We start from the raw sequence: 26,595 nt of genomic DNA on the forward strand, positions 1-26,595 counted from the left end.
CCTTTCACCTGCCACGCACAAAGAACAAGCACAACAACGTGACGCATTTTGAACCTTGAATATCATTCGGTCTACGCTAAAGAAATATACATACACTGAAGAATGTGCAATAATTATTCTATAGTTCTTACTAAAGAACTAAAGAATTAAGTGATAATCATAGACAGAAATTGAGCGTCTTTTGACCCAATAGCATTAACTATGAGATATGTGTTCCTCCCCATAAGAGATTGTACAATTTTATTTTAAATTCAATCCCAAAGCATTTATTAGTGTCATTAACCAATATTTTTCCTAAATTTATAATTGTTGCCCTAATTTATCAGAGTTGTGTGGTACTTAAGAATAAAACTGTTCTATGACACTTAGCTGTAAAAGTGTTAAGTTCATGAAATCATGAAATAAACCTGCCTCCATCAACCTCTTTGATGGAGTGGTAGTCTGTTTTTTCATCCTTCAAACAGAAGTTTCCTAGTTTGAACACCTGTCTGGCATTTTTCAGGCATTATAAATATTTCATATCATACTCTCACAATAAAGCTTATACGGGGAATTAATCATCTAATAAAAAAAAATTAATTAACTATATAACAGTAGAGGATGACCAAACTTACAGTAATGCAACAAATAACTCTTAACACAATATTTTCTTGTGGTTTCTTTATAACATAAATATTTTTGCAAATTCCAAACACACCTATAAAAAAAAATAACTGCTTTTAACAATAATAATATACTATTTTATTCATCTGTACCTAAACATGTAGTCTTATAAACAAGTAAAAAATATTCATCATATAAACAGATTTAACCAAAAATAATACTATAAAATAAATGTTGATAATTTGATCATGCAGTAATTTTTGTTTCAAATACAAAAATTAATAAAATAACATTTTAGTAATTTATTTCATAAAACAATCTTGTTAGAGAAAAAATTACACTAAATCAGTTTTAATAGCCTCCTCAAAAAGCCTCCTCCTCTTTACTACTATCATTCCTGTGAATAATACAAAATCTTTCCAGCAGAAATGATTTCAGACTTTTCTCTCTACCAGAATTTCTTCTCTTTACCAGTTTGGCATAAATACAACCTCTGACTTACGAATTTGGATAATTTTTTTGTGTATTTTTAAAATATTTACCCCACAATATATCCATGCGATTATGAATTTATCCAAAATTTTATAAAAACTATTAATAGATTTGGAGACATATAATGAGTAAACAATTAGAAATTGTTTTATTTAAAAAGCTACCGATAAGATTCATTCTATTTCAAGTGGATTATCAACCAAACAGCTTTTGTAGAACAAAAATACTTTATTAATATACTAACTTGCTGAACTCAAAAACTCAATCCTGAAAGCCAAATGAAGGAATAAAATTCCATATTAAAAACTGACAGAAAAATAGTTGGCCAAAATAAAAACACTGCATCTTAGCTTTGGACAAACATATTAAATATGCTCACAGCAGTTTAAACCAGAAATCACAGAAATCAAGAAAGATACCAAGAAATTCTACAGTGTACAGTCTTTTAAAATTACTTCATTATTACAATTAACCATTGATTTTATACTATTCCTAAATTTTATTATATTTAATTTAAGGCTATTTGAATTAAAATATTGAATTAGTGCGTCTAAGATTCAAGTCGACTTTGCCAAGAGTATATGATTGCTGTCATCCTAACAAATCAATAGACACCATCAGTGAAATTAATTATTTTATGTTTTCCAGTTTAGAAAAGTCAGTAATATATACAAGAAAAATTAACATTGAGAAACATTGTAATTTCATGTCTCTCACTTCCTCAATGTCTCTTAAAAAGTGCCTGATTAGATCTAAAAGTAAATAGTGAATTTCAAAGTTAGAAAACTTAGCCAACAGTAAATAGTGACATCATGTCAAATGCTCTTAACAAATAAACAAAGAAGCCAGATAAATTACTGCAGAATTTTTTTTCTTTTTTAAACATTTTTCAGATATTTAACAATCACCTAAGTAGTATTACGATTTTCCCTGAACCCATTTTGGATCACTTAAACTAAACAATCCTTCTTGAACATCTTAGTAATGTTAAAGTAATATGTCTACAACTTTGTTAATCTCCTTATTGCTCTAATTTTTATCAAATTCAAACTATCCATTTAAATTAAAGGACTAATTTCTCAAATTAATGACTTCAGGCTTCCTAAATTTCATAAACATCTACCTAAGGTGAATGAAAACCCTTTACTTTTTCACAATAAGAAAATTACTATTTTTATGATTTCATTTCCTACATTTTACAAATTATTCAATGTCAAACTTAAAAAGAAAAATTTCTGGTGAAAAGAAAATCACACAATGTGAGAAGTAATCTGTATCATACAAAAAAGGCATAAAATATACCTTGCCTCTAGTTAACAAGTGTTATTGTATTAAAAAAAATACACAAAAAGTTTGCATAAACGTTTTATATGAAATGTTTACACTAAACATTTGATTAATTATACAGTTAAATATATGAATTAATAACATGATTAATACTGCACAAACTTAATTTATTAGATTAATAAATTATGTTTTACATTACTAAAGCTGGTAAAGAGAAGTGAATAACTACTTCAGTAACAAGCAGTCCCTCTGAGAATTGATGATTATCTATTTCTATTCTCTGCCTTTCTTTATCCTTCATCCCTTCTTCCTTTGATAGTTGTCACTAGAACTGTGACAGCTGCTGATCCGGTTTCACCTATGGCACCTTCCTTAATTCCTCGTTATTAAAATAGTTGCTTCTTTAATGTGCTCAGTAGGGTGGCAGATATGCCTTACTAGGAACTGAAGAAACAAGTGTTTTTTGTGTAACTATGGTTACAACGAACATAATACTAAACTGTAACCAAAACCATAGGTATGTTGACATACTAAGCAAATCCATCGATTGTTTACACACCAGCACTACTCATAATGAAATGATAACAATCAATAAACATGTTTGCCAACATAAGTAGGCCTTTTTCAGAGGCCAATTTTTTACCCCCTCAACTACACACATTAATAACGATAAGTATAGTAGTCGGCGGGGTCGTCCCTGCGGGAGCCTAGGCTCTTTGTGGGGTCGGCGCTGTCGATTAGAGGCCAAAGGCGTAAAGACCGAGTCCCGGTTCCCTGCTGAGGCGCTGGGGAACGGCATAGCCGGACCTTGGCTCTAAAGCGGGGGATTAGAGGCAGGCAATGTAAAACAAAAGATCCGAGACCGGGGAGGCCAACCTGCCGTGCCGGACGTATAGCCGGCGGGTGGGGGACACCTCCTTTGAGAGTAAAAGGACACTCTCCCCGACTGAGTATACTTAATTGGATATCCGGTCGAGGAGAGTAGGGGAGAAAAAAAAAAAGTATAGTAGCCTCTAACTGGTGTATATATGTGGGTGGGTGGGTGTGTTACTTAACTATATGAAAAAATTTCTATATTTATAAAATCAGCAAACTATGCACATCTAGCTGTGGACACTTTTTGACATATATACTAGTTAAATCAAACAAGATATTTCTAAAACTTACATAATGCAAGTATCATAAGAACTGCTGGTGCACCAAATGCTAAAGGAAAGCAAAAATCTTCCCCAAAACATGAAAAATCTCTTCTAAGCCACGGGATAAGTAATGTTGAAATCAATCCACCAGCATTAAGAGTAAAATAAAAAATGCTGAAAAACTGTTGTAGTTGTTTCTCTTGTTGTGGTAACATAAATTGATCACCACCAAATGCTGACACACAAGGTTTTATTCCACCTGTACCAATTGCTATAAACATCATTCCAACTAAACTCATACCTCTGAAAAGAAATTTACATGAATCATAAATATCATTAAACAATAAATAGTAATAAAACATAACAATAAAATGAATGGTTTATAGTTAAAAACCATGTTAATACAGTCTAAATTGTATTTTTAAATTATAATAAACGAATACATGAAAGGATTCCAGAACAAATCCCTTCCCAAAAAAAGAGTAGTAAAATAATAAGAAGACAGAAGAGAAAAACACTCAGAATGAAAAAAGGAGAAAAACATTAAAAGAAAAAAAAATAAAGCTAAATGAAAGTTTGTGAAAGCAGCCCTCTGCTGGTCAAAATAAAGAGAAAACAAAGATAAATTAAAATATTTCTTACGTAATGACAAACATATTATTTAGACATTTGTTTTACAAGCAAAAACGATTTGTAACACTAGTCAACACAAAATTTGTATTAACATGTTACACAACTTTTTTCACTGTAATTGGGTGCTGATTTCAAATATGCTACTGAAATTATGTTACCACATAAAAAATTTACATACATTATAAATTTGAAAAATGTTTTATAATAAACTCATTTTGATCAACTGCTGGTTACAATTACGAATAGTTTCTGTATTTTTACTTTTAAACAATGTGCATATAAGCTTAATAAAGAAAAAAGAAAAAATATATATATACACTATCATGAGAAATAGACACGCACAAACATGTCTGTGTGACGGCAATATATAGATATCTGTTGTTGCCTACTTCAGAGCTTAAAATCTTATTCAGTCTAGTTTCACTTGTTTATACTGTGTGTTGTGTTCACAGAGTTAATAGTGTTTACTATATTTTCTATCAGTTCTTTATAATACAAGTGATTTTTCTTGTTTTTATTTGCTATAACATGGCTTCTGCAAAAGTTTGTGGATGTTCAAATCATCCAGACAGTTTTTGTTATGTCTGTGGTAAAATTACACCTAAATCTCAAAGAACAGCTAATAAATTTCATTTTGATTGTACATTCAGAAATCAAAATAAAATCTGAGTGCCTCATGTTATTTGCACATATCATGCTCAGTAAGTAACTGAATGGTTGAAGGGAAAATGACAAGCCATGCTATTTGCTGTACCGATGCTTTGATGAGAACCTAAGGACCACTTCACCGACTGCTACATCTGTGTGACAAATATATTTGGATTTTCATTCAAAAATAGAAAGTTCATAAATTATGCAGATGTATTCTCTGCTCTAAAGCTGGTACCACATGGAGAGGAGTTACCGGTACCTGTACCACCATCTAATCTGACATCGCTAGAAGAACAATCTGAAAATAAAGCAGATGATGTAGAGGATGTTGAAGAATTTCTTCCTCTATCTGATGAGAAATCAACTTATTTAATTCAACAACATGAACTTAGTGATTTAGTTTGCGATTTAAAGTTATCAAAGCAGCAAGCTGAACTTCTGGGGTGTAATTCCGCAATCTTTCAGCGGAAAAAACAAAAGTTACTATGTTTAGAACACAAAGTAAAACTTTCAACTTATTTTATTATGAAAAATTTATTGCACGTTTGTACTGATGTCGGTGGCCTGATGAAAGAGCTTGGAGTTCATCATATTCCTGAAGAATGGTGTCTTTTTATCGACTCTTCTAAAGTTAACATGTGTTCCGTTCCACATCAAGCCGTCTGCTGCTGCGATCTAGTGGGTGCTAGCCCTCATCGGAAAGTTAAGTTCGTACTAGTATTCTGTGTCAGAATCCGATCCAGAGCGGTCGTATGCACTTTCAGTCCGGATGGACATGTTCGGATGAACGATTAGTTTTTTTAGTATAAGTTATATGTTATTAAGTTTAATTATATGTGTAAAGTTATGTATTAAATGTTCAATTACACGCACGTTATCATTAAATGTCAAGATGACAATTCATTAAATCATTATTCAACAAGCAACAAGGCGTTGTCTTCATTCATCACCTATGAATATACAGTCCAACCTCACTCTAAAATCTACCACACGTTTCATGGTTCTCACAGGCAGGATCTAAGAACATGAAAGCAGTTTTATTGCATAATGGTAAAACAGCCATCCATTCCATTAGCTCATGCAGTCAGACATTAAAGAAACATATGAATCTATGGCATCAACATTAGAAGCAAAAAAATACAAAGACCATACGTATATGTGGCAAGTTTGTAGTGATCTGAAAGTTGTTGAGTTACTTCTTGGTTTACAAGATGTGTTTATAAAATATTGTTGTTTTCTTTGTCTTTGAGATAGTCACGATACAAAATGTTTAGCAAGTATGAACTGGCCATTGCAGCAGAACTTTCTAGCCGGTGAAAAAAATATAAAACATTTAATTGAGAGTAATAAAATCATATTGCCACCAGCCACTTCACATAAAACTTGAACTCATGGACAATTTGTAGGCACTACACAAAGATAGACTAGTATTTAAGCATTTAAAAATAAGTTCTGAAGTGAGTGATGGTAAGCTCAAGGAGTGTATATTTATCGGTTCACAAATCAAGAAATTGCTGGGTCTCAACTTTTGGTGATAAACATAGCAAATGTGAACTAGCTGCACAGAAGACCTTCAAGATATTGTTGGTGGTTTTTTTAGGCAACAGATAAAATTAAAACTATGTTGTTATGGTTAATAAGCTGAAAACTACAAACATTTAAGATGTAAGATGTCATTAAAAATTCATTTCTTATACTCCCACCTAGACTTTTTTCCCAAAAATTTGAGTTCTGTCAGCAATAACCAAGGAGAGTGTTTCCATCTGGATATTCTGACTGTGGAGCTTCAGTACCAAGGAAGATGGGTTCATGGAATGATGGATAACTATTGTTGATTTTTGTTTAGAGAAACTGATAAAACATTGTATAAGCGTAAAAATTTGTCAGCATATTTTAAAAATTAAAGGTAAGACAATTCCAGTGATTTAAACTATTAGAAACTTTTATTTTAAAATTGTATTAATGTATTTAAATTTGTCTGTCCTTGAATAAGTAACAGTTTAGTTGATTTTTAAACAAAACTTAAATGAATATACATAAATAATATTTTTTTTTAAATATTGATTTCACAATGATTATGCATTTATTGGTAAATAAAGTATATGTCAAAATCATATATATCTAAAAAAAACATGACATAATACAAAAATTCTGGTAACAAAAAACAGTTTTGAATTCCGCACCCCAAAATTGGTTAAAATCACCATGTACAATTACAGACATGAAAAAAATTTTTTTTATTGACCAGTGTAATTACAAGTATTAAGTGAAAATTAAAAAAAGTCTATTACAGAACACAATTACAGCAATGGTTATAGGGTTCTTAAAAATTAATAACTATAAAATCAACAGTAAACTTCACAATAACAATTCCAACAATCTGATGTAGAGGGTATACTGAAATGAAACGACTAGCACTAGATAGGGAATCTTGGAGAGCTGCATCAAACCAGTCAAATGACCGAACACAAAAAGAAAAAAAGATATGAGATACAAGAAACACAAAAATAACTAAATGATATTCTCAATACCAAGCATCACACACCTAGCTGATGAAGAGATGCTTCCATTATGAGTGAAAATGCAAAAATGGGAACCTTCAAAATCATTTTACAAATTCAAATTTATTTTCACTTTTAAACCACAGATTTCAGTAATGTATTTATCACTTTCAATGAAACAGTTTTTTTGCTTATATTATATAATGAATTTAGACTGAAATCAAGGATACATTTTAACATAAATTGCAGATAAAAAGTTCCTCATTCTTTCTAAACGAAAAATTTTTTGACATTCTCTCATTCAGGATTCATTTTGCAAAAAAAAAGAAATTAATTAATTGACATGAATTACAACACATGAATAGAATAACTACCATAGAACACATTTTTATTTGATCTCCAACAGGAGTTTCACTTCCTACTAGTGATATTTTTTTCCATGATCATTCAGTCAGAATATCAGTAAACGAAATATCAATGGAAAAAATAAAATGCTTTTATTTTTTTTTGTAAGTAGGAAAAGTATTTTTATGATAATTTTGAAATTCACTCAACAAAAAACCATTTCAATTATTGCCCAATTTTGATAGCTCATTATACCAGTTCATTTATTTTTGTTTAAGATCAAACATGAACAGCAAAATCAAGCATAATCACCAACATGAATGATGTATTTATCTTAAGTCTGCTGGAGATTATAACTATGTTAACTTGAAAGAGCAGTATCCAGAAAGTAACTTGGTTACAAACATATCATGCAAGTTTTGGGGGTAATGATATTATTATTGTAGCTTGTAGCAAAATAGTGAGACAATACAGGATTATTATTAGTAGAAGAAAGAAGTTTCTATTGTAGAAACTTATTAATTGTAACAGTTTTAAATGTGCGCTGAGTTTGAGAATCCAGCCGATCATTTAGCATGCTCTATGATAAGATTCCTGTTATACAGAAACATTAAAGTAGATATAACAGGTGAAAGTTGTGGGACAATGGTGTGGTATGTTTAGAAAAACAAAGACCGCCTACCATGAAAGATGAACTGCTTAAGAAGATTGACAATATAGTTTGAGAAAAACAGCTTTTCAGAACTTTCTGATAAGTTTCCTCAGATCTGTAGCTTATGAAGAAATCACGTAATACTAGGCTAGCATAAGTTTTGTAGTTAGTGGGTTTTTACACTTCTTTCAAACAGATGGGCTCAGTGTTAACCTCTCTTAAGTATTATAATTCAGTCCTACAAATGGAATAACCACCAAACCTCTATAACTTATTTACATATAAGTCTGCCTTTTTTACATATATATGTTATATAATATTACCTCCATTCTGTACAGGTATCCTCCCCGATTAAACATCTTTCAAACAATCCCAAACAACTTTTTAGAACAATGCTTTATCAGTTTTGGAAAACATTTTTAATCTTCTTCGTTAAAATATATCTGTTCTACCACAATTTGCTATAAATTATGATTATTAATCACAAGTACTATCAATAACTATTATACAAAAGAATGGCAAAAGAGTAAACACTAAGACTTCTCAGTGTAACATTTTTAATAAAATTATCTTAAAATGTAATTTAAGTACTACTGTGATCAAACATTCACAAATTCCACTTCTCAGAAATGAAAATTAAAAATATTTTTTGACCAGAAATACATAATAGGGTAACACAACTTATTAGAGATTTTGTAATACAAGGATATAGTAACATCTATAAAAAATATCAATTTGTTGCCAAATTGAAGACATAACATTAATCTAGCCAAAAATATCACTTATGAAAACTAACAAAATAAACAAGTACCAAAACACCTTAGAAATTTTAACCTTCTCAGTAAAACTGTACACTATACTGTGAATGAAAATTTAATACCCCCTCAGTGGCAAAATTTATTGGTACAAAGAAAAATATTTTAATTTCTTTTTTTACATTATATATGCTGCTATTATGACATAAAAACAGTTTTTGAACCATTACCTTTTTCAGACTGCAAAATACTCAATGTACACTACACTGTACATTTTTAGTCAAACTACACAGGTGTTAAAAAAACTTTTAGAAATAAAAATATATCTAGAAGGTGTACAATAGTTTTCTTGACACAAATTTTCATTTATTACCTAGTAAAAAGAGAATAAAATAATAAATAGTAATTTTATTAAGTACAACATTTCATTATCTTGAGTACAGAGTATAGTCTTAAGGACAGACTATTTCATTATCTTGGGTGACCAACTCTTCACTAAATCCTCTCTTATATTCTTTGAAAAGTACTTTGTCATCAGTAAATGGAGGTTTTGAAAAACAACTTACTCTACCTGAGCCTGAAGAAAAGACCAGTCAAGACTTTAAAATCTGTAGCAAGTGATAATTCATAAAATAATTGTCAAGGTAAAGACAGTGACCTAGTCTACTAAGACTTTTACTGAGCTCTCATACAACAGAAGCCCCCAAATCAAATTGTTTAATTTCATTAAAAGCAAGTTCTGTTGTTCTACCTTAGTATAAATGAAATTGCAGAAAAGACCACTCTTACCACAAAGTAAGAAGTTTTTTATCCCCCAGGATGAGGGCTTCCCCTTAACATGTTATACTGTTTAACACTTATATTACTAGTAAAAGGAATTATATTAACAGATTTTTCTATTACCAATTGTTTGCAACTTCATTTATTTTATTGTACAGAGGTCAAACTTTATGAAATAAGTCAATGATCTGATGATCAGTAACAGCAGCACGAGTATTTTTTATTCATTTCCTTCAGTAGAACAGTTTGTTCCAGGCCTCACTGGACGATTTTCTAAGTTATTAACAAAGTGCAGATTATTTCTTAATTTGAAGAATCTTTCTTTTGACATTCCTAAATCTTGAAAAAGTTCAATTTTAATGTGTGGATCCTAGCAAAGTTCCACTCTGGGATTACACAATGTACCTAATGCAACATGGATGCTGTAAGAGTCTCAATTTCTGCTGCATCACAATATCTATAGCCTATAGAATTTTTCTGTATTGCATACATATTTAGGTTAATGCCTAATTTACAGTGGCAAACCTGTAGCTATAGTATGGTGGCAAATTTAAAAATTATAGAGAAAAATGTACCGAATACTGTACAAACAAGTTCTATTATTGTAATATTCAGACAACTAAAAACAAAGCTATCAGAAATTGTCTGTACAGTATACTGTACAATCCTGGATAATGCTTTACTGAGGAAGTTTAAAAATAATGAAAAAAAGTTTATAAAAAAATGTTAAAACATTAATATCTCCCTAATTAAGTTAATATGTATATGCTCATGCTTCATTGCTGTGTAACAAATAGAACCACAATTTTGTAGACAACATTCATAAAATTTGCAAAGAATTTATTTTAGCTCAATTTTTTTATCAGTAATGTACTAATACTTAATATTTTTATCTAAGTACAAATAAATAATATACAAGATTAATAACCAGTATGTGTAACTACTTTAAAACATAAAATAAAATAAAAATAATATTATACCCACCGTTGTGACAGACTAAATCCCGGAGTTGACGCTACGGACAGGATAGTATTACCAATTGCAAAAACAACTGATAAGTAAAGAATAGTTCTGAAAACAATAATACAAAATATATATATATATATATATAGTGTTTGTTTTATTTTTTATTTCTTATATACTGTTATATACATACACTGTACAGCAATTCCAGCCACAGTGTAATAAATTGGTTGTGATAATAGCATACACTAAGTAATTACCAGAAAAATAAACTATGGATAATTTACACTTCCTTTATTCCTTTAAATTTATATTGAATTAATACATTAAATCACAATAATTTCATACTTAATAATAAGTTCATATTTCATGTGAATTTTAGATAAATTCACATTTATAAATATATGTTATACTGTCTAGCTAGAATAGATAAAATTAGTAACGTTGTTTATTTCATATTTTAAAGGAATGTGAAGTCGTAAGTTATTAATTGCTTAATAATACTTAAACTCACAACTGGTTCATTACTAAAAGTTAAGAAATAAGAAAATGACAGGATATGTTTACATTTTTCAAGAGTATGAAGAAAACATGAATCTGAACATACTGCCTGTCAAAAAAGAGGTTCTTTTTTATAATAACATGAGAATATAATATACAGTACATAAATGTTATATTAATATAAATATAAATATTGTTATACATTTATTATAATACAAGTACATTGTTATAATACAAATGTATACATGTAATTTAATTTTTTTTATAAATATAAAAGTGGTGATCATATATGAATAGTAATACAATAAGAATAATATCACAATGCACAAAATATTAATAACTTTGTAATATACATTAATATATATATATACACACATTTTATTCTTGCACACCTGTGCCTATAATCTATAGAGACTAGGATTTCTTTAAATGTGTTGTTCATGAGGCAGGAGAAGATGGGTCCAATGGTCCAAATAACTATGGTGCCATTGAATAGAAAGTGTAAATAATGTGATAGAATAGTGTAAATAATGATGACATTGCACATTTAGCGACTTATTGCATCTAACATACATACAATGTCTGTGTGTTGTATGTGTGTGTGTTCATGTTGTATGTGTTGTCTGCATATGTGTTTGCTGTGTAGTATACATGTACATGTAAATTTAGCATAATAATTAGTCTGTAGAGTAGAGTTTTAAAAGAGCATATGAGTAAAATATAAATATACAGAATATTATATTAATAATTAACATTTATAAATCATAATTTAAAGCACATTCATAAAATACAATAAATAAATTACAATGATAAGTATAATATTAATTAACAAAATTATTTTAACAATATTCTCAATTAGTAACATGAAGTATTTTTTTTTTATTTTAAATATATAATATTCAATTAATTATCAGACACTGGCAGCAAACAACTTATGTACAGGTCTTCGAAGCTGATCATCAGCAGTCTTTTAATTAATGATTAATTGGTCAAGACCTGGATAAACCTTAGTGATAATTCCAAATTTCCACTGCATTGGTGAACAGTTTTCCTTACAGATTAATACTAAGTCTCCAATAGAAAGATTACGCGAAGGAAAACTTCATTGATTTATTTCTCTCCTGGAGTGTTGGAGATAATAAAGATAGTCCTTGACCATTGTTTTCATATGGATTGGACAAATTTCTGAAGTAAATGCCAATGACCTAGGCAGTTAATTTGAATTTCTTTGTAATCTGGTTCAGGTAAAGACATAAGTGGATAACCAATAAGAAAATGTCCAGGCGATAGTGGTTCTGGGTTCCTATGATTATAGAAACAGTAAAAATAGGATGAGAATTAAGATAGGCTTCAACCTATATTAAAACCAAACCATATACAATTTTTCAAAGTTCAAGATTGTTTATCCTACAACACGATGTAGATGATATTTCACACTTTTAATTGCAATCTCATACAAGCCACCAAAATGGGGCGAACAGAGTGGAATTAATGGCCATGATATGTTTTGTTTGAATGAAAAGACTTGAATGTTTGATTTTAGATTTTCAAAATATAAGAATTAAATAGGAAAAGAATAGAATTAAATATTATTAGAATATTAAAAAATAAAATTATTAGAATATTATTAAATATTATTTTAAATAGGTCATACAAAATATTCCTGGCAGAACGGAAGTTGGAACCATTATCGGAAAAGATTTGGGTAGGAATACCTGTTCATGAAATAAATCTCTTGAGTGTCGCTATGAATGACTGGTCAAATCAGACTAATTCTAAATGAATTGCCTCAGTACAGAGGCATATAAAAAGTGTGATAAGATTTACTTATGGCTTTGGACCACTGCCCACCATGACAAACTGTAAGTGGACCTCCATAGTCAATTGTACAGACAGAGAATAGATAGGAAGGTACTACTCTGAAAGGTGGTAAGTGACCTAATTGTTGCACTTGAGTTTATTAATTCAAGCATTTATTAATGATTGATGAAATCCTTGATTTAGCATTTAAGATTCAGTATTTCTGGCATAATGAATGATGCGTTAATTGTATACCAGAATGTAAAAGACATAAATGTTCAGCAATAATTAATCTATTTATATTTGTCTTTGTGTGTAGGATAATAAGATGTTTAGCTTGATAATATAATAAAGAGTGTTGTACTCTACCTCCGACTTGTAATAGTCCTAAGTCATCCAGAAATGGGTCAAGTGAAATGATTTTACTTTGGTTTTCATTTGATATTTGGATTATACATCTAGTGGCAAAGTATGGGGCAGAAGCGGTTCCATATGTTATAGTTCTAAGTGCAAACAAGAGTCTAACAAGATTGCACAAATGAGAGAATACTAGAAACAACTTCTACATTAGATACAGCAGTAGACAAAATTACATTTTTGTTTAATTGTGAGCAATAGTCATTATTACTAAATTTATCATTAATTAATTTAAAATCAGTTTTATCAGTATGAATGAATGTGTTGTGTCTGTTGACATAAATCGCATAAGTTATTTTAGTAACATTGATTGTTACTATGACCCGGTGAACTGAATCTAAATAAACTTCTTCTATCATCTAGTCATACCCCACTATCACCTCACTAGATCACATCTTGAGTTGTAACTTGGGACCTAGTCTCATCACAAGTGACTACTTAACAGTCATGAAAGGTCTTTTAAGGAGTACTCCACTGGCTGAACCAGGCAACACCAGAGTTCAGAGAAGGCAGTACTTGGATATAGCGAGTAGCCACTTAGAAGATAGCATGCAATCAGAATCACTGGAATGCCTTAACACTGCAAACATGAACAAGAACAATACAAATTCCAAAATCAAACCAAAGCAAATCATCTATATTTTCACATACAATATACATGATGACAAAACCATCTAATAAAAAGTATACTATAATTAACGCTCACACCCCCACCAGTAATAAAAACAAATCTCCAAAAGACTGTAAGGAAACAGAAATGTTCTGGAACATACTCGACCAGACTATAAATAACATCTCTAAAAATCACATTAAACTATTAATAGGAGACTTCAACACTCAACTAGGCAGAGAAAGAAGATACCATGACAGCTCGGAAAATGACCCGCCAAAAAGAGAACAAATAAAAATGGAAGAGACTCATCAATCTCTGCAGAAACCACAACCTAATCTCAAAATTTACTTAATTCAAGAGGAAACTTCAAAAATTCAACCCCGTCTACACTAAAAGAGAATGGCAACTAGATCATGTCTTCATGGACAAACACCACCACAAAGAGATCTACAGTGTAAAAGTTCTCCGAGGAGTACTCACAGGCTCAGATCACTAAATAGTCAAAATTAAAATTAAATTCACTCCCCAAAGAAAGCAACAAAACCAAGCCCCTAAAACTAAAAGAAAAATAGACCCTATCCAATTAATAAAGAATGAAAATTACCAAAAAGCAACCAAAAAAATAACAATCACGGATAAACTTGAAGACCTAGTCAACAATCTTAAACAAATCACAAAAGAATTGGGCCTAATAAAACCCCATAAAAAGCATCAATGGTAGAACAGAAAATGTGATGAAACAGTGGAGAAGCATCATGGTATGGCTATTACACCAACCGCAAAAATCAGAAACATCCTTCAAAAATCTAGTAAAACAAAGAAAAGTGACCACCTGAACCCTAAGGAAAATAAAAAGACAACACCATGAAGACAAACTGAAATCAACAAAAGGAGAATTCAACAAAATGTAATCGAGAGACTACCACAAAACCCTCAAAATACTATTCCAAAAATACAAACCCCCAACCCTACTAATTAAGGATGAAAACCATAATTTGGCTCATAACAATAAAGACAATGCAAAAATTTTAGATTAATCTTTATATTTATTAGGATGGCACAGAAAAAAAATCCTGTCATGCAGCAACACTAATAGAAGATCACACCCTTCTAAAGCAGGGATTGAAATTTGAGTCCTAGCTGGAGCAAGCCAGACCAGTTATTTTGTTGCTGTAGTTCCTCGATATTGTCTATCACCCACCAATCTGTTTTTGGGTTTGAACTTTATCAATCCTTGGACCTCTATGACAGGATTTTTGTACCTCTACTTTTCATCTGATAAGTCCTGTATTCAAATCACAATCAGGCTTGATATTTTTCACGTAATACAAAAATTAATCTGTTTTCAGTGGGTGTAATATAGTAGTTAGCATGTAGTTGCTAACATAAATATATAAACAAACTCTTAAATTGCAAAGAACTGACAGAATTCCTAAACTTCGGCACCACCACCCCAATAACAACATCACCGAAATACATCAACCTTCCTGCTGTAAAAGAAGTCTACCAAGCACTGGGTGAGATGAAAAATTACTAAGAGAAGATCAGACCTTTGTAGAGATTTGGAAACATGCAGGAAGATGACCAAAAAGTGCTCTTCAACAACCTATCAACATCTGGATTAAAGAAGAACTACTGGAACACTAAACGACAACCCCCATCCAGCTCCTACGCAAAAAAGCAGACAAAACAGATCCTAACAACTACAGGGGAATCTCACTCCTAGACAAAACTTACAAGATTCTTTCAACAAGAATCATGCTCATCAGGATCGGTTTACAACTCGAGAAGGAACTAGGAGAATAACAGGGAAGTTTCAGACTCTGGAGGAACTGTCCAGACCAAATCATGAATCTCAAGCTAATAATGGATTACAAGAGAAAAATAAATGATTTTGCCACTACTATTTACTCGGCACTGCCAGGAAATGACATCAACAAAGCTAAATCACAGATATTAGAACCTCAAGACATTGCAAATAAAATTGGCCTCAAAATATCATTCGAAAAGACAGAATTTATGCCCCAAAAATCAATACGATTAAAAGAAGTAAACATAAACGGTAATAAAATCAGAATAGTAACCCGATTTAAATACCTTGGAGAGATAATAACAAACAACCTAAATGAAAAAACCTCGTTCCAAATAAGAAATAACAAACTAGCTAAAGCTCAAAAATTAACCTGTTGATTTACAATAAAAAATGCCGGATGACTATGTCTATCGCTATACTATGTCTACAGTACATAGTATAGGTAAAGAATGCCTATACTCTGCCTATCCAGACGACGAATATAAATGCCTATGAATAAATTCAAAAATAGTACACTGCAACACAGTTACAAAACCGGAAGCCACATATGCAACAGAAACACTCTTCCACCTGAATGAATAATCAAAGAACAACTGACCCAGAAAATCAAAAGAAGAATTGGAAGATCCTGCATCAACAAAAAGTACCAGAAACAGGCAGTGGTGGATCATCTCCAACAAAGTTGTGTACAGAGAGTTACAACCCATTACTGACACCGCATGTAAGAAGAGACTAGGATTCATTCTTTGGCACATCATGAGGATGCAAGATTCGAGACTTCTGAAATAACTAGTACAGTACAATTTCAATTCGAAGAACACCAAAACAGGATGCTGATGGATCAAAGAAATAAGAGAGGATCTGAAGGAAATTGTCCTTAATCAGAAGACACCATAGACAAGATAAAATTAAACAAAAGATTCAAGGATAAAAACAATCACTTCACACTTACAAGAAAGAAACTGACAACATGAACATTTTCAATATCAGAAAAGGGCACGGAGGTCGGAATGTATGAAAAAGTTCTGGGAGGAACAGACCTGAACAGTCCCTTCAAAGAGGCTCGCATAATGGACTGACTAAAGTGAGATCCTGTGCAGTTATAAAAGATGAAAAAAAAGAAGTAATTTATTATAAATTAAAATTTTTACACAAATTTAAAATAAATAAATGAACAATATCTATAGTAAGTAATAAATCAAATAAAACAGATGATGTTCTAATAGACAGATGATTGATTTATAATCAACATATAATCAAGATTCAGGGAAAGAGAAGCCGTAATGATCTCACATGAAAAGAGAATGAAATAAGATATGAGTAGTTTTTCCAGTAACTGGTTGAATGATCTTAGGGACGGATTATTAATATTAGATTATTTTCCTTAACTGACAACCTCATATAAAGAAAAAATATTTTCTGAAAAAAGTACAATTACAGAAAGTATACTCAACTTAATTATTCAAATATTAAAATTACATTACCAGTTGAAATAAAATTAAAATAAAATAATATGTAAAATATTCATGTTATACATCTCATTACAATGAATTGAAAAAAAAAATAACAATGAATATTGGAATTACATTTATTTTACAATTCTCACCTAAATTTTCCAAGAACAGAATCAGCCATTATTGCACCCAATAATGGAAAGAAGTAACAAAACATAGTAAATGCATGATAGATAACTGTAGTGTCATTTGCACTATACTGCAATACACTATGTAGATAAACTGGTAAAATACCTGTTAACAAAAAATAAAAAGTATTTTTTTAAGTATTACAAATTATTAATGATTTACTTCAAAATTAAGAAAACATTATTCTTGCAGAAGGTCTTTACTATTTATAAACTAATTCATAAATGGAGTTACCGATGACAATATTTTTAATGGCACCTTTCTTAAAACAGTTAGCAATCACCTTTAGTAAATTGTCAAATAATAAACTTAATGTACATTGCATATATTTGTTTGCAAGACATTTACCTGAGAACAACCTGCTCCCAGATTTACAGTTCAGTTTTAGGGAGAATCATACATAATATTATCACTACTCTGTTTAGTATTATTCATGATATAATCGTGCATTGAATCCAAATACTGGCAACTTTATTTATAGTCATTGATATCAGTAAAGTGTTTGATTGTGTTTATGATCCCTTATTACCCTCTAAACTTCATTTGACTGAAGTAAGTTAAGTGGTTGAATTTGTGTTTGACAGGCAGCAGTGTGTTTATGCTGATAATTCTTCATAATCTTGGTTGAATGCTGTTATTAAGAGATGTACCGCAATCAGTTTTGGTGCCACTGGTTTCTAATGTTTAAATGAAATATGAATTAATTGTATTTAGATGTTTTATATCTGTCTATGCAAGATCAAAAATAACAAATGCTTGTTGCTAGCCTTGTTGATAGCCTTAACTAAATGAAATAAAACCAAAAAAACGATTAATGGCTATTGTTTATGAGAAACATAAATCTTAATGCTGCCCATAAATAATAAATGGTAAGCAGTTAGTTGACTGATCTTGTAATAAATTTTAACTGAAAATAATTTATTGGACTGGACTGAAAAGGTTAACAAAACTTGCAGAAGGTTCTTTGCTTCACTGGCATTTATTCAATGAAGCAATTAAAACACTTATTACGTTTATATATTAAAGTAATATTTACAAAGATTCTGGTATTCATTTATTTTAATTATTTTTACATGTAAAACATACACTACCCTGATCATTACATTTCAGATAAAAGCAATTAAATAACATGTAAAATTTCATATTACAAACAGGTAAACCTTAAAAATGGGTTTTACAAAGCAAATTAACACAATAATAACAAATTATTATTATAGAACAACATTCAATTGTACTCACTTCGCATTCCATAGTACGAAAACCGCTCACAAAATTCATTACTAACAATAAAAAAGACAGCTTTAGGATATTTATATTCCAATTTATGTTCTCTTGTTTTGCTAACCTAAAAATAAAAACTAAAATAAAATAGCATAAAGTGAAAAGATTTTTTCACATATTAATGCATATATTTAGTAAAATAATTTTACATAATTTATAATTACTGAAATAACAAAACATAGTACATTTTGTTTTCAAAGGAATAATAAAAAAAAAATTGTCGCAAAAAACAATATGTATAGTAGCATAAAACAATGGAGTAATAAGAAACTAATTAGGGGCACAATGAAACTTTGGGAAAATATTTGTTTTGGTTGTAATTTATGAAACCAGAGTTCCAAACCAGAGATGTCAAATAGAGGTGGATTTCTTTTTTTTATTAAGGATTGAAAGTTTTTCATGAATAACTCAAAAACTGTAACCCCTAGGTAATGCCAGTATTTTTTTGAAACCTGCATTAAATTACCAAAAAAACCTTTTTTTGGAACAATTTTCTCCAACCAAAATTGAGTGAATATATAGCCCTTTAAAGTATTTAACCCTCTGAAAAGAGTCACATTTTCACAAATAACCTTTTAACAAAACCTCAGGTCAAAAATATTTCAATATTAAGGGCAGAAGAGTCAAAAAAATAATTTTTCATGATTAAGTCAAAAACTAATAATTTTTGATAATCTATAGGGGGTTTTAAACTTCATGAAATTCCTGTGAAAAACTTTTTTGGATCAACTTTATATGACTAGAATTAACCAAATTCTAACCCTTTGAATTTTTATTCTTTTGAAAAAGTTATATCTTCAAACTAATTTTTTTGCAAATAACATTTTAACAAAATCTCAAATCAAAAGATGTTTCAAATAAAAGTTGTTCAAATGTTTTTAATGACAGATTTCCACTATTGAAAATTATATTGGAATCATCCAGTTAAAGTAAACACAAAAAACTTTGAGTAACTGAATGAAATGGTATGATCTTAATGAGTAATTAACTAAATCAAATGATAATGCAAAAGAAATTCAAGTACTTCATTTTTTGAAGTTCATTGATCATATTTTAAGTTGTTGTAGATAGGGAAAGGATTAGGAATCAAGTTTTCAATGCATTAATGATCAAAATCACCCAATTTTCGGTATATCTAAGTAAATTTTAAAGATAGAAATAAGAGAAAGGATGCAAACTATAAGGAACTGAGCACCCAAAACAACTTTTATTTGAATATATTTTAATCCAAGATTTTATTAAAATGTTATTTTCAAGAGATTAATATGAGGATGTTATGTTTTCAAAGGAATAATAATTCAAAGAGCCAGAAGTCAGTCAATTTTAGTCATATAAAGTCAATCCAAAAACATTTTTGTCAGGAATTTCATGTAGTTTAAAAACCCTTATCAATTACTTAGAATTAATTGGTCAATTATCATAAAAAATTGATTTTTTGACACTTCTGCCCTTAATAAAAAAAACAACCCTACAACCTATCTGACAATTGAAACTCTTCAGCTTTCTGAATTACATGACACAAAAAACATTTTTCTACATAGCACCTCTAATTAGTTCCTTGAAGAAAGTCTATTTTTATGTACTATACATTTTCAGCCAAAAAACTGATTGATCCTCATAGATAATAACACTAACTAAAGACATTAATTTTAAAACTATTTTAGTTATGAATGTTTAACCCTAGACCACTAATGTTCGTAAAATTTATGTGTACAGGTGATGATCAGGCGGATGGAGAGTACTGTGATTCACAGATCACCCCACCCTCCCAGCTATGCTTTGGCAGGTTAGTGTTCTGTAGTGTTTCCATGTTTCAAGTACCTGATGCTGCAATTTGTATTCTTTCATCAATTTGTCCTGAAAGAAGGTACGTAAAACTTGTGTGTAGTTAGTAATTAAGGTGTTTTAGTGTATGTATTATTTACATAGAGTAAATAATACACTGCACTGGTTGAATGTAAATTTTACATAGAGTTAGTATTAACATATAATTTAGTAAAAGTTTTTTTCCTAAATGAGTCAAAATGGAGAAAACTTATGAGCCAGAAGAAATTCTTCAGTTATTAAAAGAACTATCTGCTGAGGTGGAGGAAGGCATGGAAGACATCCTTCCATGAGTACAAGAAGTCCAAGTACAAGAATTGGAGCCTTATGATGACACGGACATGGATCCTGATTACCTATTGGAGGAGGAGGAATTAGAAGATCAAGTTGAGATGGAAATTAAAAACATCGAAGGTGAGCCTGTCCAAAAAAGAAAAAAATCCAAAAGTGAACCAGAATAACAGAATGTTTCAAATGATTTATTGGTTAGTCTGAACGATGATGAACTTATTGGAAAAAATCGCTACATATAGAAGACAACCAGTGGCCCTTGGAGGGGCCAAACCAAGAAACAAAATATTACAATATTTATAATTGACCAGGACCAACCTCTCTAGCTAAAAATGTCGTGGAGCCAAAGAATGCTTCAAGCTTTTTTTAGACGATAAAATAATGGATACGATTGTTCTCCATACAAACGAAGAAATTAGTTTAGAAAGAAATAACTATGCCAACCAAAATAATTCCACTTTGAAGGACACAAACCTGGAAGAAATACATGCACTAAGACTCCTCATTTTATCTGCGGCTTTGAAAGACAACCACCTGACAACAGATACGTTAGTTCATGATTCTTATGGTTCAGGACGCTGTAAAGCAACAATGTCGAAAATGACTGTGTTCATTTCGATGACAAGGATCGAGGCCAGAGAGACAAACACAAAACTCATACCTATTTCATGTATATGGAATATTTTTACAAATAATTGTTGCAAGTCATACACACCAGGGCCGTACCTAACAATAGATGAAAAGTTGGTGGGATTGTGCCTTTGTAAATGTATATCCCGTCAAAACCGAACAGATATATGGCATTAAACTCATTATTATGTGTGAAATTCAATGAAATACATCATTATGAAGTACGCCATATCTCAGAAAAGGTACAGTACCTTCTGAAATTCCAGCGGCAGATTTCTTTGTTGAAAAATTGACAGAATCTGTAAAAGGGAGTCATCGTAACATAACTCTTGACAAGCCTATATGTGGAGAGCTCCAAAAGAAGTCATGCATAAACTGTCTGTAAATAATATCAAATGTTTACTCATTTATTTAATATATTGTAAAAGTTTAATAAAATTGACAATATTTAAGAATGTTTAACGAGAAGTAAAATGTTTTATGTAAAAAGTGTTATGTAAAATGTGGTTCTGGATTTTAATCTAGACACCTGATTATTACTTTTATGTTTTTCTTATCTTATATTATATAATATTATTAATTAATAAATAATATATAGTACAATAACATTAAAAAGTTATTCTGAGAAACCCACTTCTTTAGAATGTACATAAATTTTACATGTAGTTAGTAATTAGGTAGGCATTAATTCATTTAGTGTACTAGGATTAATTAAAGTGGTTCTTTTGTGTGCAAGAAATTAATAAAATTGTGTTTGAAGGATAGGTAATGAGATCTCTCTTGAACACTAAGCCTTTAGTGGGTTCCAAGAACTGGATTTGAGCAAGATTTTACTTCCTTATGTAATAACATATTCATAATGCAATTAAATGAATGTTTAATTTATTTAAAGGCGCATTTAAAGCTGCAAGGTATCATATAGATTATATCATAGTTAAGCAAAGATTTAGAAATCAACTTGTTGACTGCAAAGCTTACTCTGGAGCAGACATTGATAGCGACCATAATTTTAGTGATAATGAAATGTAGATTGGGGTTTAAAAACCTGAAGAAAAGGTATTAGCTGAATCAGAGGAATTTCAAGAAGCTTGAGGAAAAGGAGGTAAAGAAGATTTTTGAGGAGGACATTGCAAGAGGTCTGAGTAAAAAAGATAAGGTAGAAAATCTAGAAGAAGAATGGGAGAATGTTAAAAAGGAAATTCTTAAATCAGCAGAAGCAAACTTAGGCGGAGCAAAGAGAACTGGTAGAAAACCTTGGATTTCAGAGGATATATTGCAGCTGATGGATGAACGTAGAAAATATAAGAATGCTAGTGATGAAGAAAGTAAAAGGAACTATCAACAATTAAGAAATACTATACACAGAAAGTGCAAACTAGCAAAAGAAGAGTAGATTAAAGAAAATTGTTCCGAAGTGGAAAGAGAAATGAACATTGGTAAAATAGACATAGCATATAGGAAAGTTAAGGAAAATTTTGGGGTACATAAATTAAAATCTAATAATATGTTAAACAAAGATGGTACACCAATATATAATACGAAAGGCAAAGTCAATAGGCGGGTGGAATATATTGAAGAATTATACAGAGGAATGAATTAGAAAATGGTGTTATAGAGGAATAAGAGGTAGTCGGAGAGGATGAAAGGGGAGAAACAGTACTGAGATCTGAATTTAAGAGAGCATTAAAAGATTTAAATGGCAGAAAGGCTCCTGGAATAGCCAGAATACCTGTAGAATTACTGCGCAGTGCAGGTGAGGAAGCGATTGATAGATTATACAAACTGGTGTGTAATATTTATGAAAAGGGGGAAGTTCCGTCAGACTTCAAAAAGAGTGTTATAGTCATGATACCAAAGAGAGCAGGAGCAGATAAATGTGAAGAATACAGAACAATTAGCTTAACTAGCCGTGCATCAAAACTCTTAACTAGAATTCTGTACAGAAGAATTGAGAGGAGAGTGGAAGAAGTGTGAGGAGAAGACCAATTTAGTTTCAGGAAAAAGTATAGGTACAAGGTAAGCAATTATAGCGCTCAGAGTAATAGTAGAAGGAAGATTATAGAAAATCAAACCAACATACTTGGCATTTATAGACTTAAAAAGGCATTCGATAACATAGACTGGAATAAAATGTTCAGCATTTTAAAAAAATTAGGATTCAAATACAGAGATAGAAGAACAATTGCTAACATTTACAGGAACCAAACAGAAACAGTAATAATTGAAGAACATAAGAAAGAAGCCGTAATAAGAAAGGGAGTCTGACAAGGATGTTCACTATCCCCGTTACTTTTTAATCTTTACATAGAACTAGCAGTTAATGATATTAAAGAGCAATTTAGATCCGGAGTAACAGTACAAGGTGAAAAGATAAAGATGCTACGATTTGCTGATGATAACGTAATTCTAGCTGAGATTAAAAATGATCTAGAAGGAACAATGAATGGCATGGATGAAGTCCTATGCAAGAACTACTGCATGAAAATAAACAAGAACAAAACAAAAGTAATGAAATGTAGTAGAAATAACGAAGATGGACCACTGAATGTGAAAATAGGAGGAGAAAAGATTATGGAGGTAGAAGAATTTTGTTATTTGGGAAGTAGAATTACTAAAGATGGACAAAGTAGGAGCAATATGAAATGCCAAATAGCACAGGCGAAACGAGCCTTCAGTCGGAAATATAATTTGTTTACATCAGAAATTAATGTAAACATCAGGAAAAGAGTTTTGAAAGTGTATGTTTGGAGCGTAGCTTTATATGGAAGTGAAACTTGGACGATTGGAGTACCTGAGAAGAAAAGATTAGAAGCTTTTGAAATGCGGTGCTATAGGAGAATGTTAAAAATCAAATGTGTGGATAAAGTGACAAATGAAGAGGAGTTGCGGCAAATCGATGAAGAAAGAAGCGTTTGGAAAAATACAGTTAAAAGAAGAGACAGATTTGTAGGCCACATATTAAGACATCCTGGAATAGTCGCTTTAATATTGGAGGGACAGGTAAAAGAAAAAATTGTGCAGGCAGGCAACGTTTGGAATATATAAAACAAATTGTTAGGGATGTAGGATGTAAGGGGTATACCGAAATGAAAAGACTAGCACTAGATAGGGAATCTTGGAGAGCTGCATCAAACCAGTCAAATGACTGAATACAAAAAAATGAATGTTTGTACTACAAATTTAACATATATTTTTATAAATTGTTCGTGATAAATCTGAAAAGGAACTACTAATGAAATAAACTTGATACCCAAATTTTGGCTGATCAGTATACTTTCCCTTCACAGGTATGCTGCTGCACAGCAATAGAGCCATAGTTGGGAAAGTAAAAATGCAACTCAAAAATTGGTTAAACATAGTTTCAATCTTGAAAACGTGCCTGACAGAAATCAATTTCAAAAAGTTTTAATGTTAAAGTAGTCAAGCAATGATGACACATGACTACTTCCAGCAGATCTTTGTAGAAATTAAGCCAGCAAAACAATAATATTTTTATTAGGTTTGCCTCATAGAGGAGAATGCAAAAATTAGATTTTTCACAAACTAAAACCTGCTATGTTAAAAGGACTGACTACTGTCAATGATTTAAGTACTTAATTTGAGCCAGTAAATTAAATCTAATAATTGTCATGGAAAAAAGTCAGTTTCAAGCCAAGGTATCAATTAGTTATTCATATACTAGACTTGGAATAATGAAAACTCATATAATTTCATAAAATCCTTCTTCATTCAAAAAATTATATAATACTTCAGGGCAATAAATAATAGACCTATTAACAATTCATTGTCTTTCTGGAAAATAATATGCATCTTGCCCATCCCTTGGAACAAGCACTCAAAGTTGGTTGTAGTAGAACATTGGATGTTTTTGTATACCTGGATTGACAGTGGAGATACTGCATTTTTTTCATGAAAATATCATTTATACAGGACTATGGTCTCTAAGAGCTGCCTACTAGTGTCCTAGTAGACCTTGTTTTACATCAGACAAGAAGGACACAATTCTTTTTAAAACAGGAGCAATCTACTCAATTTGGAACAGTTAAAGGCAGAAATTACCAGTATCATTCAGAAACAGGAGAAAACTAAGAAAACTTGCTATGTACGTGAAAAAATACATTGATAATTACAGAGAAATGAGAAGACATCATTTCCAACAATTTTATAAGTATACTCTTGCTATACTCAATAAGTATAAGTATACTCAATTTTATACTCTTGCTATACAAATTACTAGAGTTCATTTATAAACTGAATATATTGCTTTACACTAAGTCTAAGCCGTAACAAAAAGGCATAGTAGTCTACAATCTACCACTATATCTTTGTACAACCAGATAATGATTAAATTGTTTGCCAAACTTATGACTTTAGCAGTTGACAACTAGCCATTTACAATATCTGAGAAAGAGAGTTAATACCTAAAAGTAAATAAACAGCAAAATCAATGATCAGTAATAATAATAAACAAAAATATAATTAATGTAAATTCATATTCAACATTCAAATTAAAGGCTGATGTTTGCATTGATGATAAACACACGAGCGCGTGCATGCACATACACACACAAATTAAATTAAAACTAAAAAAATTAATTAAATGAATTATTCATATTGATGACCCATGAACTAAATGAATAAATAAGGTTTTATTGATATATTATAATAATGGGATATCACATAAAAAAGTTATTAAATACCTTAATTGTTCCTTCTTCGTAACTCATGTGGATATAGTTTTGAAAGTACAAAAACAATTACTTTAAAATGTGCATAAACACATTTTATTAATAATTTACACTTAATCTGTACATGGAAAATTAAAACTGATTACACGGGAGGCTAAAATTATTTTAGTTGTGCAATTGGCATAAAACATCTGAGCATAAAATCTTCAACATTTATCTTATCAACAGAATCTTTATTATAACAATTCTGTGTTAATTATACAAGTTCTGAATAAAACTATACAAAAGAGTAA

The 26,595-nt window shown here is 30.6% G+C and overlaps 1 protein-coding gene across 1 annotated transcript in view; it reads right to left on the bottom strand.

The window, feature by feature from the left end:
• LOC142329548 (peptide transporter family 1-like) overlaps nucleotides 1-26,341 on the bottom strand; it is a 60,900-nt gene extending 34,559 nt beyond the window's left edge. Inside the window, exons 1-6 of the mRNA XM_075374219.1 lie at nucleotides 26,315-26,341; nucleotides 18,828-18,933; nucleotides 17,552-17,693; nucleotides 10,823-10,909; nucleotides 3,550-3,824; nucleotides 615-697 (exon numbers count right to left, since the gene is read on the bottom strand). Of these exons, the coding sequence (XP_075230334.1) occupies nucleotides 615-697; nucleotides 3,550-3,824; nucleotides 10,823-10,909; nucleotides 17,552-17,693; nucleotides 18,828-18,933; nucleotides 26,315-26,341 (720 nt within the window). The remainder of the gene's footprint in view (nucleotides 1-614; nucleotides 698-3,549; nucleotides 3,825-10,822; nucleotides 10,910-17,551; nucleotides 17,694-18,827; nucleotides 18,934-26,314) is intronic.
• Nucleotides 26,342-26,595: the final 254 nt, after the last annotated feature.

This window comes from Lycorma delicatula, chromosome 8, assembly GCF_047948215.1.
Source record: "Lycorma delicatula isolate Av1 chromosome 8, ASM4794821v1, whole genome shotgun sequence".
Classification (NCBI taxonomy): Eukaryota; Metazoa; Arthropoda; class Insecta; order Hemiptera; family Fulgoridae; genus Lycorma; species Lycorma delicatula.